Genomic DNA, 13249 nt, shown 5'->3' with positions numbered 1-13249 from the left:
GGGTGAAGTTGAACTTCTCAGAGTCAAAATGAGTAGTATAAGAGCACATAAAGCTCAATTTCATCAGTATATCGAATGTTTAGAGTGTATGTCATTTCCACTCTACAAGCTGTTACAGAAAGAAAGAGAAAGAGCAGGAGCTAATGAATCACAGGATGAATAACAGGACCACATAGTTCATTATCACTTTGGAAATGGATCTAGACCACTGTACACAGCTTTATTAATCTCCATATCCTAAACACTTGGAGTCTCCCCTTTGACTGGGATGGATGGCCATAGCAACCCATGAGGGTAATGAGGAGAAATATGCTGTGGGCTGCAAAGGGCCACATTTCCAGGGACTCAGAGGCCAGACCCCAAGGCCTGGTGAGGGTAGAGAGCTCTATCCCATGTAGAGCCTTGCTGTGATCCCAGAGGTACTGTCACCCAGGCTGCTGTGCTATCAGGATCCCTAGTCCCATGGATGTAAGTCACCTAGCCAGGGACAATTTGGAAGGCACCCATTCCTTTATCTATCCTGTGTCTGACCTACAGGGTCAGGCCACTGGGAGGTCCAGAGGAGAAGACCACTGAGGGTTCCTGTGGGGCATCTCCCATTCCTCCTCCCTGGCAGGGGCAGTGGAAAAGGGATACTTGGAGGATTTTCTGACTTAGTGGTTGATGACAGAGGGTTGGTGTTGGTTCTCTTAATCAAAAAGTGAAAAATTTCAAGGACTTACGTAGTAATTTAAAACCCTACAGTACCATCCAAATAATAGCATGCATGGAACAGCATTTTTAAAAGGAGATTATTTTTTCTGCTGTGTACTTTTAAGAAAACCACGGTAGTTTTTAATCTGCCTTGAACATTAATGATTTGATCAATGTAATTTACTTTCTCTTGATATATAGGTTCTATTAAAAAGATCTGAACATAGTTTTTAAAATAGGTGTCTTTATTGCTGATTATATAGCTGAAGGTATCTGTTGTAAGTGGCTCAAACACTTTAAAAATGGAATGAGCATTTTTTGGGGCTATATAGCTGTGTTTAGTGTAAATGATTTGAACAATATAGTAATGTAGAAAGTGGAAGTGGTCCTGTAGTACTATCCCTCAGCAATTGCCACAGTTAGCTATAAATTTGTTTCTAACTTGCAGGAGCTTAGGGACCAGAGTTTTAAGTGAGCTTGTGTTTTCATATTGGGTTACATTTGTTCTCTCTGCAAAAACACATAGCATTAAACGGCAGCAAACCCATTATAATAACAACCAGAAAAATGAAAATCGTACAAAGCTACAAAAGGTACCAAAAAGACCCTGAACATTTAAATGTACTAGATCTGTTCATTCTGTTGTCTTTCTGGTATTTTATGGTCATTGTAGGTAGGGGGTAAGAACCTTTGGTGAATCTGCCAGCGTATGGTATCTGCTCTTATTGCTCTTCTGTGTTTGTGAGATCATTATGGTGTTCTGACTTTTCATACTTAGGATCAAAAGATATATTGGTAGTTTAAGCAGTCTTTTTAAATCCCTTCTCTAGATGGCTACCTGGATATGATTATATAGTCATCAAATTTATCATCACATGCGGCTGTTTGAAGAAAACTTATTAATTTAATTATACCTCATGTTTCTTTACTGATGATTATTTGTTTATCAAACAGTATTGGGGGCTTTGTGTGTGCCTAGCACAGTGCTAGGATGTCAGAAGAGGGTACACGGGGTTACTAAGACCCAGAGGACAGAGTGACTCTTTTTTGCTAGAAGATGCCAAGGAGGGATTTTAGAGGATTGACATTTCAGTGACACGAGTCATGAAAGTTTGGTAAGAACTTGTAGGTGGAGAAGAGGCTGGGGATGAAAGAAGAAACAAGGTGTGTCATGACAAAGATACACTTTACATTTGTTAAGTGCCCACTGTGTGCCGAATGCTGCCCGTCAGCTGATTTGATCCTGTAAGGTCTTTGTCCTTGTCCTTGTTATGCCCAGGAAGAAACTCAGGCTCAGAAAAGTAGTGTGACTTGCCCAAGTTCTTGAGTTACCACTTGGGGTCAGGATTCACACCGGTGGTGCTGGCCGTAGCATGAGGCTGAGGAAAGAGCCCGTCTTCCTGTGGGAGGGATACCCTGGTGTGGCTGCAGTGCAGCAGAACCACAGCACCACCAGACTACAGCCGGCACCAGCCAGAAGAGAGTCCTCCAAGAGAGCCTTGGTGAAACCACATGTGAGGGTGATGAGGAGGAGTTGAAGAGGACTTTGGGGTGCCTAGTTGGGGCAACCATTGAATAAAGATTCACTGGACAGAGAAAAGACAAGAGGAGAAGGAATAGTTGTGTGGGCGGACGGGAGGAGGAGGAGGCTTGGGGGGGTAGAAGGAAGAGAGGGAAGTTAATGAATGCAGTTTTGGATCTGACTGAAATGCTGTCTATAGGAGAAATATGGGGCTGGCACCTGGAGAGAATCTGCCTGGAGAAATCGATTTGGGCGACAGGTGAGGATATCTTGGGAGAAAAGGAAGAGAAACTCACTGTCATTGTAGATGCCGAATTTAAAGACATAATTTTTTGTAGTTGAGCTAAATTTGTTAAGTGAACTCCTGGAAATGCAACATGTGCGCCTCAAAGCCGTCATCGTTATGCCGTGGGACATGGCCTAACCTTTGCATGTACTCTGCTAATATAATTGCCTTGCTGTCTTTGAAAGGTGACTTTTAATTGGGTTTCAGAGTAGCAGTTGCTGGCGAGGGCCTGGTTGCAGCCTTTCAGTTTTGGGCCAGTTCATTGAGCGTTTCCTCTCTCTCGACTGGACACCTGGGCTTGGACAGTAGCCAGCAGTTACTGAAATGCCATCACTTACAGGATTGACCTTTAAGACACTGATTTGTTATATTATTGAGTTTTAACTTTTTTTCCTCTCAAATTTAAGTGGAGCTTTATTGAATACCGTGCTAAACTCAATTCTTCTCATTCTCTGTGGCCTTTTCATCAAGTTATTGCCCCCTGGTTCCTAGCATTTAGTCCTCTGGCTGGACAAGAGGCTTAAGAACTAAAGACAGCTTGCCATTTATGGGGCTTAGGACTGTCCGTGGGAAGCGTGGTGGATTATCACACAGACATGACTCAGAGTCCTCAGTGGACTGATGATTTATGCTCAGGTAACCTGAGAAGTCTCTTAGTCATTTTTTTTTTTTTTTTGTAAAATTGTGCTGAAAATTGTTTTTCTTAAGTTTTAATTTTAATTCCAGTGAGTTAACATACAGTGTGGTATTAGTTTCAGGTGGACAATAGAGTGACTCAACACTTCTGTGTGTCACCCTGTGCTCATCACAGCAAGTGCCCTTTTTAATCCCCATCACCCATTTACCCATTCTCCTACCCACCTCCCTCCTGGTAACCATCAGTTTGTTCACTGTAGTTAAGAGACTGTTTTTTGGTTTGTCTCTCTCTCTTTTCCCTTAAGTTGGAAATTTTTATCTCTAGGATTTTTGTCCCAAAGTTTTTACATTCATTTGAAGAAAGTGAGTACATAACTGTCACACTGAATAAACAAAACTTTGGGGGTGGGTGGGAAGGTGGGATGAAAGAAAGAACTCTGGCTTTGGCTCGCCCTTAGAGCAGCTCTGTGGCACTGGTTCTTTTTATGCCCTAGGAAGACATTCTGGGTAGGTCCAGTCTATTTTTGATCATTTTCGTATAATAAAAAGCTTGCCAGGGGTGTCTGCCTTTGGCTCAGGTCATGATCCCAGACTCCTGGGATCAGGCCTCATGTTAGGCTCCCTGCTTAGGGACTTTGCTTCTCTCTATCCCTCTGCTCCTCCCCTCAGCTCATTCTCTCTCTCTCTCTCTCTCTCTCTCTCTCCCCCATATAAATAAATAAAATCTTAAAAAAAAAAAAAACTCACCAGTCACATTTCCTTTCCAGACAGTCTCAGTTTGGTAATTAATATGCCGACCTCAAATAGACTGGTTTAAAGTGAAAGCTTCTCCCCTGGCACAGATTTCAGATTCAGTTTGTCAAATTCTACCAAAAATAAAGACTGATGAAATTATAGATTAATTTACTTAATAGAGATGATAAACACATTTTCTTAGATTTAGCCTTAAGTTACTTGTATTTGTTGTTGCAAATGCTGTATTTTCAAAATTAAGCTTTGAGTCTGTTGATATTATACCAAAGTGCAATAAATTTTTGTGTATTGATTTTATATCTAACAATTTTATCCACTGCTCTTATTCTAATAGTTTCTCAATGAACTTTTAGTACAGGCCTATCAGCTGTGAAAAATTTTTCCCCTTGCTTCCCATTTATTGTGCCTTTTTCCCTTCATTTTTCTATACTGCCCTCCAGGTAGAATTAGTGAATAGAAGCACTGATAACTGCCATCTTTTTCTTATTTTTGATCTTAGAAGGGCTGCTAGTACTGTACACCAATGGGTAAAATGTTGGTGAAATTTACTCATTTACACTGAGTAAATTTTTGCTCGGTATCTTTTATTAGGTTTAGAAATTTCAGTAAGGAATTTTAATTGTGTGTCTGTGTAGAGTCTTATCAAATTACCTTTTCCATATCTAGTGAGGTGTTGTGGGTTGACTCTTACAGAGGGTGTTAAGATGCAACCTATTGTATCTTCTAGGTGCAAAGTCATTGCCAAGTGGACTAGGAGTGATATTACGTTTTGAAATAGGATTTACATAATGCTGATGCATTTTTAAAACATAGACCCATGTAGGGAAATAAATGTATTTTATGGTCATGCTTGAAAACTAAAACTAAACTTTGTTTTTCTCTCCAGTACTACTTTACCGTTCTTTTTGGCCATGAAGGTCAGAAACCTCTGGAGCTGCGCTGTGAGGAGGAGCAGGACGGTAAAGAGTGGATGGAGGCCATTCACCAAGCCAGGTAGGGGCTCAAATCCTCTTGTGACGCTGAACTGGCCGGGTCTCTTGTGTTGGGGTTTTTCACTGTTGGCTGTAGTTTTGGAAGAACTTGCAATCCCTTGGTACCTCCTCATTAGTCATGTGCGAGATGATTCTCTGAGCCTTCTATGGCCATATTCTAGCTAACAGTGAAAAGTAATAGATACAACAATAATAATAATAGGTCACTTCGGCGGACTGTTCCTATGTGCCAGGTGCTCCTCTGAGGGCTTCTCAATTAAGGAATTTATTAAATGTATTGATTTTGCTTATCCTCTCCACAATCTGAGAGTGAATATTATAATTACCCCCTTTTACAGAGAAGGAAAGGGAGGTCGGGAAGGTTAGTTTGCTTGTCCGAGGTCACACAGCTGCTAAGTGGCAGAGCCAAGGATATGGATGCAGCCAAGCTCACATTTCTGAACCCTGCCCTGGGTTTACAAAACAGGTGCTTATCAAAAAGGTGATGCTGCTTATCAAAAAAGGTGATGCTGACTCTATCCAGGGAGAGAGAAGACCATGCTTTTATTTCCTCCTAAGAAATACCAGGAAGGTAGAAAGAACACACTCGGCCTCACACAAGAAGAAATCTGAAAGAGACCCAGGCAGTTCCCTCTCTTTTATTTTTCAAATTCATTTCTGAAATCCAGTCTATTTTTTTTTAATTCATAAGAGACACACAGAGAGAGGCAGAGACACAGGCAGAGGGAGAAGCAGGCTCCCTGCGAGGGGCCCGACGCAGGACTCGATCCCAGGACCCCAGGATCACGACCTGAGCTCAGGGCAGATGCTCAACCATGGAGCTGCCCCGGGCGTCCTAGCCCAGTCCATCTTTGCTTCATATGGCTCCCATCTCGCTGCTTGCCTGCCTGTCCCCTCCCTGTCCATCTCGGGTGACTCTGTAGCTCCCTGTTCATCTCCCAGGTGCTTCAGTGGCAAGAACTCCGGCTGGGCACAGCTTCTTTTCCTTCACCTGACAGGCCCCCTGCTTCTCCTCAGTGCCCCATCTTGCCTCTCCCTCCCCGTCCCTGTAACTGCCCTTCACAAGGAGCCCTCGGGGCCTCCTTCTCCAAACCGCTCTAGCACTTGCATTACTGCACGTAGAATATTGAACGGTCTAGTACAATTTAGGGCTTGTTTGTTTGTTTGTTTTTACATAGTTCACATGTGTGATTTCTGTGTCTTGAGCTGGATTGTATGTATCTTGAGTGAGGAAGAGGATGCTTCATTTCTGAACAAAGCACAGTGCTAATTATGTAGTAGGTGACCAAGAAATACTTTCAGATTGACTATAATGAGGATGGAGCATTTGTTCTGAGTTTAGACTCTTCTTGAACCCTTGAGATGTTGTCTCTGGAAGTCTCCTCCCCCTTTTCCCCTCCCCACCCCTCTTTTTTCTTCAACTACTTTATATTGACCAGCTACCTACCTCTTCTGTGGCAGGCAGCACGCTGAGTGCTTTACATACCTTACTTATTTCTCACAACTACCCACTTTCCAGATGAGAAGACAAAGGCTCATGATTATTAAGCAGATTGGCCAACATCTAACATGAATTTGTTCAGCTGCAGAGCTTGGCTTCGAACCCAAATCAGTCTGACTCCAGAGCCTGTAGCCAGTGTTTTGGATCATACCTGTCTTCATTCTCATCTTTTTCTCCTGAGTCTTCCTCTTTTCTATTTTTTTTTTCTTTTCCTCTATTCAGAGATGCAGATAGATTCATGTAAGGTCAGGATTGAGAATTGAGGATGTTATTTGCAAAATATTTCAATTCCATTTCCTTCCTCCTCCTCAAAATCTTTCTTTGAGATGCACAGGGTTGGCAACCAAAGGCTGCTCTCTGAGGGGCCCTGGCACACGGTTCAGCTGTCTTTTCTCTCATTGTTTCTGTCTGAGGGTTTTGCTCAGGGATCTCCTGTAAGGCACAACGACTGGCTATAGAAAGAGGGTCAGGTCTTCAAAGGTGAAAGGAGTATCGAGTTGGAAAGGTAACACCTTTCTAGACACAATCTCTGTGTAATTCCTATCTACCTGGGAATTAAAATGAGTAAATAACTTAAAACATGTGTGTTTGTTCTCCCCTCTTTTTCATTCCAGAAAAGTCAGATACTTTTAGTAAATACCTTACCTTTGTAGTTGCCAAGCAAATACTGTGGTAGACCAAATACAGAGTATGCATTACTTCAAAAATGATTTTAAGTGGACGCCTGGGTGGCTCAGCAGTTGAGCATCTGCCTTCAGCTCAGGTCGGGATCACGTCCCACATCGGGCTTGCCGCAGGGAGCCTGCTTCTCTCTCTGCCTATGTCTCTGCCTCTCTCTGTGTGTCTCTCATGAATAAATAAATACAATAAAAAAAAATAAAGATAAAAAAATAAATTAAAAAAAAGATTTTAAATAAGTTTTTTTTCCCTCTGCCATGAGAACTTTGTCATACATGGGGGTGTGGGTCAGTATTTGGTATTGATTGACATATGATCAAAAGCAGGGCACTTTTGGTCTTGTTAGGAAACAGACTTTAGAAACCACTTTAGTGGTGTAGGTGATCAAATAATCAAAATTCTCTTCTCTTGTGGATTTGAAGACTTAGTTAATAATTGATTTTTTTTAATGTCCTGACTTTTTTGGTCCATTAAATTTGCTCTTCTTTTGATTTATGGCCCAGAACTGGATTCTTTGATGACTTCTTTTTAAACAGACTGCTTTATACTTCAGTTCTTATATTTGACTTTTTGCATTGAGTTGCTTCTTAAATTTTTTGTTTTATAAATCATTTAAGTTTAAGTTGAGTTTTTGGTGTAAACTTTGATCTGTGAAATTCATTCTGACTATTCATACATGTACAGAGCCAGAAAGTTAATGAAGCTGATTCAGAGAAGGTGTTCGTCAGCCAGTTTTGCTTGGCATTGTGCTAATTACACAACTGATTGGTTGACTAAATATTTCACCTTTAGAGGACAGTCTGATGTCATTAATTTGGTGCTACTGCTTAAATAGAAAATGTTCTATGGTTTTATTAATCTCTGTTTTTAAAAGTCTGAGTTTTCTTTTTTTTTGCTAAAGTCTGAGCTTTTGATTAACTGATGACTATTTTAGCCTGAAACTAGTTCTTTTCTGAGTGTCCTGCCAACACTACATAGAAACACTCAGAATCTTTCTCCTGGTCTCTGCTATTTTCCTGGGTTGTCTTCTCAGTACTGGCTTGGGTCTGCTGTCCTTGCGTGCCATGAAAATCACATTCTTGCTGCTGGCTTTTCTACCTCAGAGCTGAATCTACTTGCTCCAGTTTGCCTTCAGAGAGGATCTCTGGGTCATTTTCCGGGACGTTGAGTTGCATATTTTCTCCCTTAGATGAGATTCAAGGAAAGTCTTTTTGGAAATTACATTCTCATTTCCAAGCTCTGACAGGGTCCAGAAAGCTTGTTTTACAGTTTTTCTTGAAGTTGGCCAATACTACATTTCTAGAACACTGGCACATTTAAAATATCATTCCATCACATATTATTGGCACCAGTTCATGGGAAGCTGCTAGCAAGACTCGGTCTTATTTTTGTCTGGATGAGGTGAGGCCAGAGCATTTTAATGGCATTAAAATCTATGCTTATTCCATAAGTGGTTTGGTAGTTGCGTATGGAACTTTGGTTACTCTTAATAACCTGATTTTTTTTCTTGTTGTCTTCCTCTTGGTCATATCTTTCCACTATAGTTGATTTAGTCCTTGACATTAGGACAGTCAAAAACATTGACTGAGTTGATTGTGGGTCCGTAGGTCTCATTGGCTTTAAAGACAGCATCCACAGCACTTTTTCTCAACTTTTCATCTGCTGGAACACTGACCAAGCAAAGCCTCAGCAGTTAGAAGGTGGTTATGACCGGAAAGAGGAGCTAGGTGGGTAGAGGTACCAAAACTCTGCCCATTCTGGTCTAAGCGTAAGACCCAAAGGCCCCGGGCTATGACAGTTAAGAAAAGAGAAGTGGAAAGTATTCCAGAGATGCAGTGGAAGATAGACTTCCCCCAGGACTTTGTGACCACCTGGATGAGGGTGGTATTAGATCAGGGTGCTAGCCTACACATCTCTCAGGCCCCCCATCATGGATAGTGTCACTTCCTGGGGGAAGAGATGATGGAGGAAAGCAGGTTTGTGGGTCAGAGATGATGAGCACAGGTCAGGAAGGGCCTCTGTGGGGAATTGGAGAGTTTACTTGCCTGGAAGGGGCAGTCAGGAGCCATTCTGAGGGCTTCCTTTGCCCTTGGCTGTGCAAGATATGAGAAAATGCGTATCAGAAGCTACTAGAGAAGCAAGGTGTGTTCTAAGGGGAAAGCTGGCTTTGGGTTTCTACCAAAGCTGAGGTTAGAGGACGACTTGTGAAAAGTTGGAGATGTAGAGACTATTGTGCCTGGTACAGCGCACTACAGAATGTTGCAGCTTTTTTTTTTCTTCCTGCAAAATTATGGCTTATGCTTTCTGTGTTTGAGACAGGCCTACTGTGTCTTTTGCCTGCTTTCTAATTTTTTGAACTGCAACTCTGCTCAAACCCCATCTTGACTCTCCTCCATCCTCTTGGTGTGTGTGTGCCTGTGGCAGGTGAATCTTAGACTCTTCTCAGTGGGGAGGACATTTGCGAGTGAAAAGGAACTGGGCATCGTGCTTCCATTCTGAAAAGCTCACGTCAGATTTAGGTTGGGAGGGGCTTGACATAACCCATTCCTGCACCCTGTCAGTGCTGAATTTGATGAGCAGAGAGACTTAATCTTCCAGTTAAGTCTTGTCCTCTTGCCCACTAAAGAAAGCCCTGGGGCAGCCTAGGTGGCTCAGCGGTTTAGCGTCGCCTTCAGCCCAGGCCCAGGGCCTGATCCTGGAGACCCGGAATCGGGTCCCACGTGGGGCTCCCTGCGTGGAGCCTGCTTCTCCCTCTGCCTGTGTCTCTGCTTCTCTCTGTGTGTCTCTCATGGATAAATAAATATTTTTTTTAAAAAGCCCTGATTCATCCACTTGGGTCTGTTTTCACTTGTAGTCCTTTTGATCACATATGCCGGAGGCAGCCTGTAGTTCATTCTCTCCACGCGCCACTCCCCATCTGCTCTCCCCTCCCCCACACCATATACCACACAGACAACACACAACATACACAACCACATGCCCCAACATAGTGACTGTACCAAACACCCAGTGCCTATAACCTCATCCTTTTTACTTGGACAGAGGCTTAATTTAGAGGGAAATGTCTAAAATCTGTCTATCACTATAAAGGCCACACTGCATATCACATCCTCCCCATAAAATCAGCTCTTTATAGAATGTGCATGGAGAAACCCCCTACAAATCAGAAAAAAAAGGTGATTACATAGAAAAGTGGAAAGAGCTTCATGTATCACAGGGAAATGACAGGGCTAGAAAATCAGACGTGGGCAGTAATGTTATAGCCTCAAGCAATCCTGAAGCCATGTTTTGTATTCTTCTTGTAGGAGCAAGACTATCACTACTTCAAAGCGGAAGGTGTAGATTTTGTTCATTTGAGATACATCTTTTTTTTTTTTTTACTAAGAAGTGCTGTTGGTCCTTTGCCTCCAGATTTGACAGGATGAAAGAGAGACTTCAAGGCTTTCTTCCTTAGAGCCTGCAAAGTGCAACAGGAGAGAGGAGGGATAAGGTGTCTGAGAACAATGCACAGTTTCACTTGATGAGATCCTAGAACTTGTTTTCTACAGGGAAGAGGTGGCCTTGAGTTTGTTAATAGGCTGTGCAGCCCTCTGTTAATAGGTTCACCTGTCGGTTCTGCTTCCTACTCCTCCCAGCGCTTTTGCTTCTGCTCCCACGGCCCAGGGAACGGCCACGCACCTGCGGGACAGGTGTCCTGTGTGCAGCGCCTGGCCACCTGCGGGGCGCCACTGCCACGGGGCTGGCTCAGTTTGAGGCCGATTTCTGCCCTCAGCCCTTCCCTCCACTTCCCTTGCTCCAGCACTTACCCCCTGGCTCGCTCACACTTCCCATCTGCCTACCAGCCCCCCTTTGGCTTTTTTCCTGTATTCTCGGATTCTCCTTGAATGAATCTCTCCAACCTTAAGCCAAAACATGAAAGTCTTTCCCTTGGGACGCCTGGGGGGCTCAGCGCTGGAGCACCTGCCTTTGGCTCAGGTGGTGACCCGGGGGTCCTGGGATCGAGTCCTGCATCGGGCTCCCTGCATGGAGCCTGCTTCTCCCTCGGCCTGGGTCTCTGCCTCTCTCTGTGTCTCTCATGAATAAATAAATAAAATCTTAAAAAAAACCCACAACTCTTTCTCTTGGGCCTGCATCCTCCCTCCAGCTGCCCTCTCTTGCTCGCAGCCAGGCCTTTCTGAAGGAGTGATTGGGCTACTCCCTTTTCAGCCCCTCGTGATGTGTGTCTGTCCCCACCTGAGTTGACCATGCCTTTCCGAAGCTTTTCTTTCCTTATATAACTCCAGCTTCACAGTTATATTTAATACTTAGGTTTTACTACACAAATAGTCTAAATCCAAGCTGTCTAAAAGAAAGGAAATTCAAACAATGACAAGCAGAGAGAGTAAAAAGTTAGAGTTTGCACTTACTCGTATGCTGGTCCTTCCCTGGCCCCATTCCTCACGCCCAATTACTTCCTCAAAGGTATTTCCTAGTAACAACCCTGTGCTCCGTTTTTCTACGTATTTGCATATCCATTAGATAAATAGGTAAGATGGGTACATAAGATAGGTAGGTAAATTATATGATTACACCCTCTTTATTTACTATTCACATTATTTTCAATCTTCCTTTCTTACTAACTTGGAGGTGTTTTGTTTTGTTTTTTTAACCTCCGTTATATAAAGACCTGAATCTTCTCTTGAAATTATCTTTTCTTTTTCTTCTACAACATCACTCACTCCTGGTTCTCCTTCTACTCCTTTGATCATTTCTTCTCCTTCTTTCACTGCTCCCTATGCTCTATCCCTTTTGTTAACACCACTGCTCTGCTCCTTTGCGCCTTTCTCTCCTCACCAGCAGCCACCAGGTGGATGGAGCCACCCTTTCCCCACGCTTTTGCTCCACTGGATACCATGGTAACTGCACTGTGTACTCTTTTCACTAAACAATCCCACAGCCCATGAAGTTGCTGGTACTATTCCCATGGAGTCTGGGGTCTTAGAGGATGAAATGACCTCCTGAAGGCCACCAGCCTACTAAGTGGCAATAAGTGGCAGAGTGGACATTCAGATCCAAGCAGGCTAACTGCAGAGCTTGTGTACTTAGCAAGATGTATTGCCTCTATTATGTAGAGTCATCTTTCTATGCTGACCTATCTACATGCCTTCTCCCCCTGGGTGCCCAGTTAACTGACACTCACTGAGTCCAAACTCCTGTTTTTCTCCATGTCCCCTTCTTGTCCCCTTCTTCGTACCAGGGTACAGTCTCCTGTAGATGTACCTTCAGCCACTCCAGCCAGCAGAATGCCATCCTTCACCCTTTGCCCCCACTGCTCACATCCATTCAGCCCCTTGTGGATTTGAGCCCTGAAACATCTGGTCTATATTCCTCTCCGTGTCCACGGTGGTTGCCTGGCTTACTGCTCAGCCACCTCACCTGTCTCTCTTCAATGTTTGCCTCCTATTCCCTTCTCCACAGGGCACCGGAGTGTCCTTTCTGAAAAGAACATCTGCTCCTGGAAGGACTCCAGGGTTCCTGTTAGCTCTTTTGGTTATTAAATTCCATTTACTTTTTACTATAGAAAATCTTAACCAGATCCAAGAGTGGAGAGAATAGCATCATGATTCACATTGCTTTTAAGAAAAAAAAATTGTATTCATTTGACCGATATTTGTTATATCCTAGAACTTGGGGTTCAGTGATCCGGTCCAAGCAAGGCCCCTCCTGAGCTGACCTCTGTGAACTTCTGACCCCTCCCATCCCCTGTGTCCTGGATTGTAGCTGTAGGACCACACCCAGGAACTCGAATGTGCTGGCATGTCCCCTTCAGTCTAACAGACCTGCCCTTCAGGACTCAGCTCTGCATCACCTTCCCTGGTCCCCTTCCTCCCCCTGGAGAAAGGACCAACCATTCCCTTCTTTGAGCCTCCACTGTAACCCCTTATTTCTTTTCAAGCCCCTGCAGGATTATTGCATTGATTTGTTTAGGTCTCTTTCTCTCTGGCAGCCTGAATTCCTTCAAAGCAGACCTCTACTGCTCATCTCTTATCTGCTGCTCCTGGCACAGAGACAAATTGCTTTTCAGAAATGTGTGTACCAGTTTAATCTCCCTCCACTAGGACATGAGAAAGCTGGAATCATTTTTTAAATATCTGTATTATATGTATTGAGGGATAAAAAATGGTATCTTGCTGTAATGAGCATTTCCT

General features: G+C 43.4%; 1 protein-coding gene across 3 annotated transcripts in view; it reads left to right on the top strand.

The window, feature by feature from the left end:
- The window catches only part of RASGRF2 (Ras protein specific guanine nucleotide releasing factor 2), a 239499-nt gene that overhangs the window by 59550 nt on the left and 166700 nt on the right, over window positions 1-13249 (top strand). For all 3 annotated transcript variants that reach the window (XM_072793339.1, XM_072793320.1, XM_072793330.1), the window contains exon 2: window positions 4777-4883. In XM_072793339.1, the coding sequence (XP_072649440.1) occupies window positions 4777-4883 (107 nt within the window). The remainder of the gene's footprint in view (window positions 1-4776; window positions 4884-13249) is intronic.

The sequence above is a fragment of the Canis lupus genome, chromosome 2 (assembly GCF_048164855.1).
Source record: "Canis lupus baileyi chromosome 2, mCanLup2.hap1, whole genome shotgun sequence".
Lineage (NCBI taxonomy): Eukaryota > Metazoa > Chordata > Mammalia > Carnivora > Canidae > Canis > Canis lupus.
Note: the sequence above shows the minus strand (reverse complement) of the source record. Positions and strands in the feature narration are given on the sequence as shown.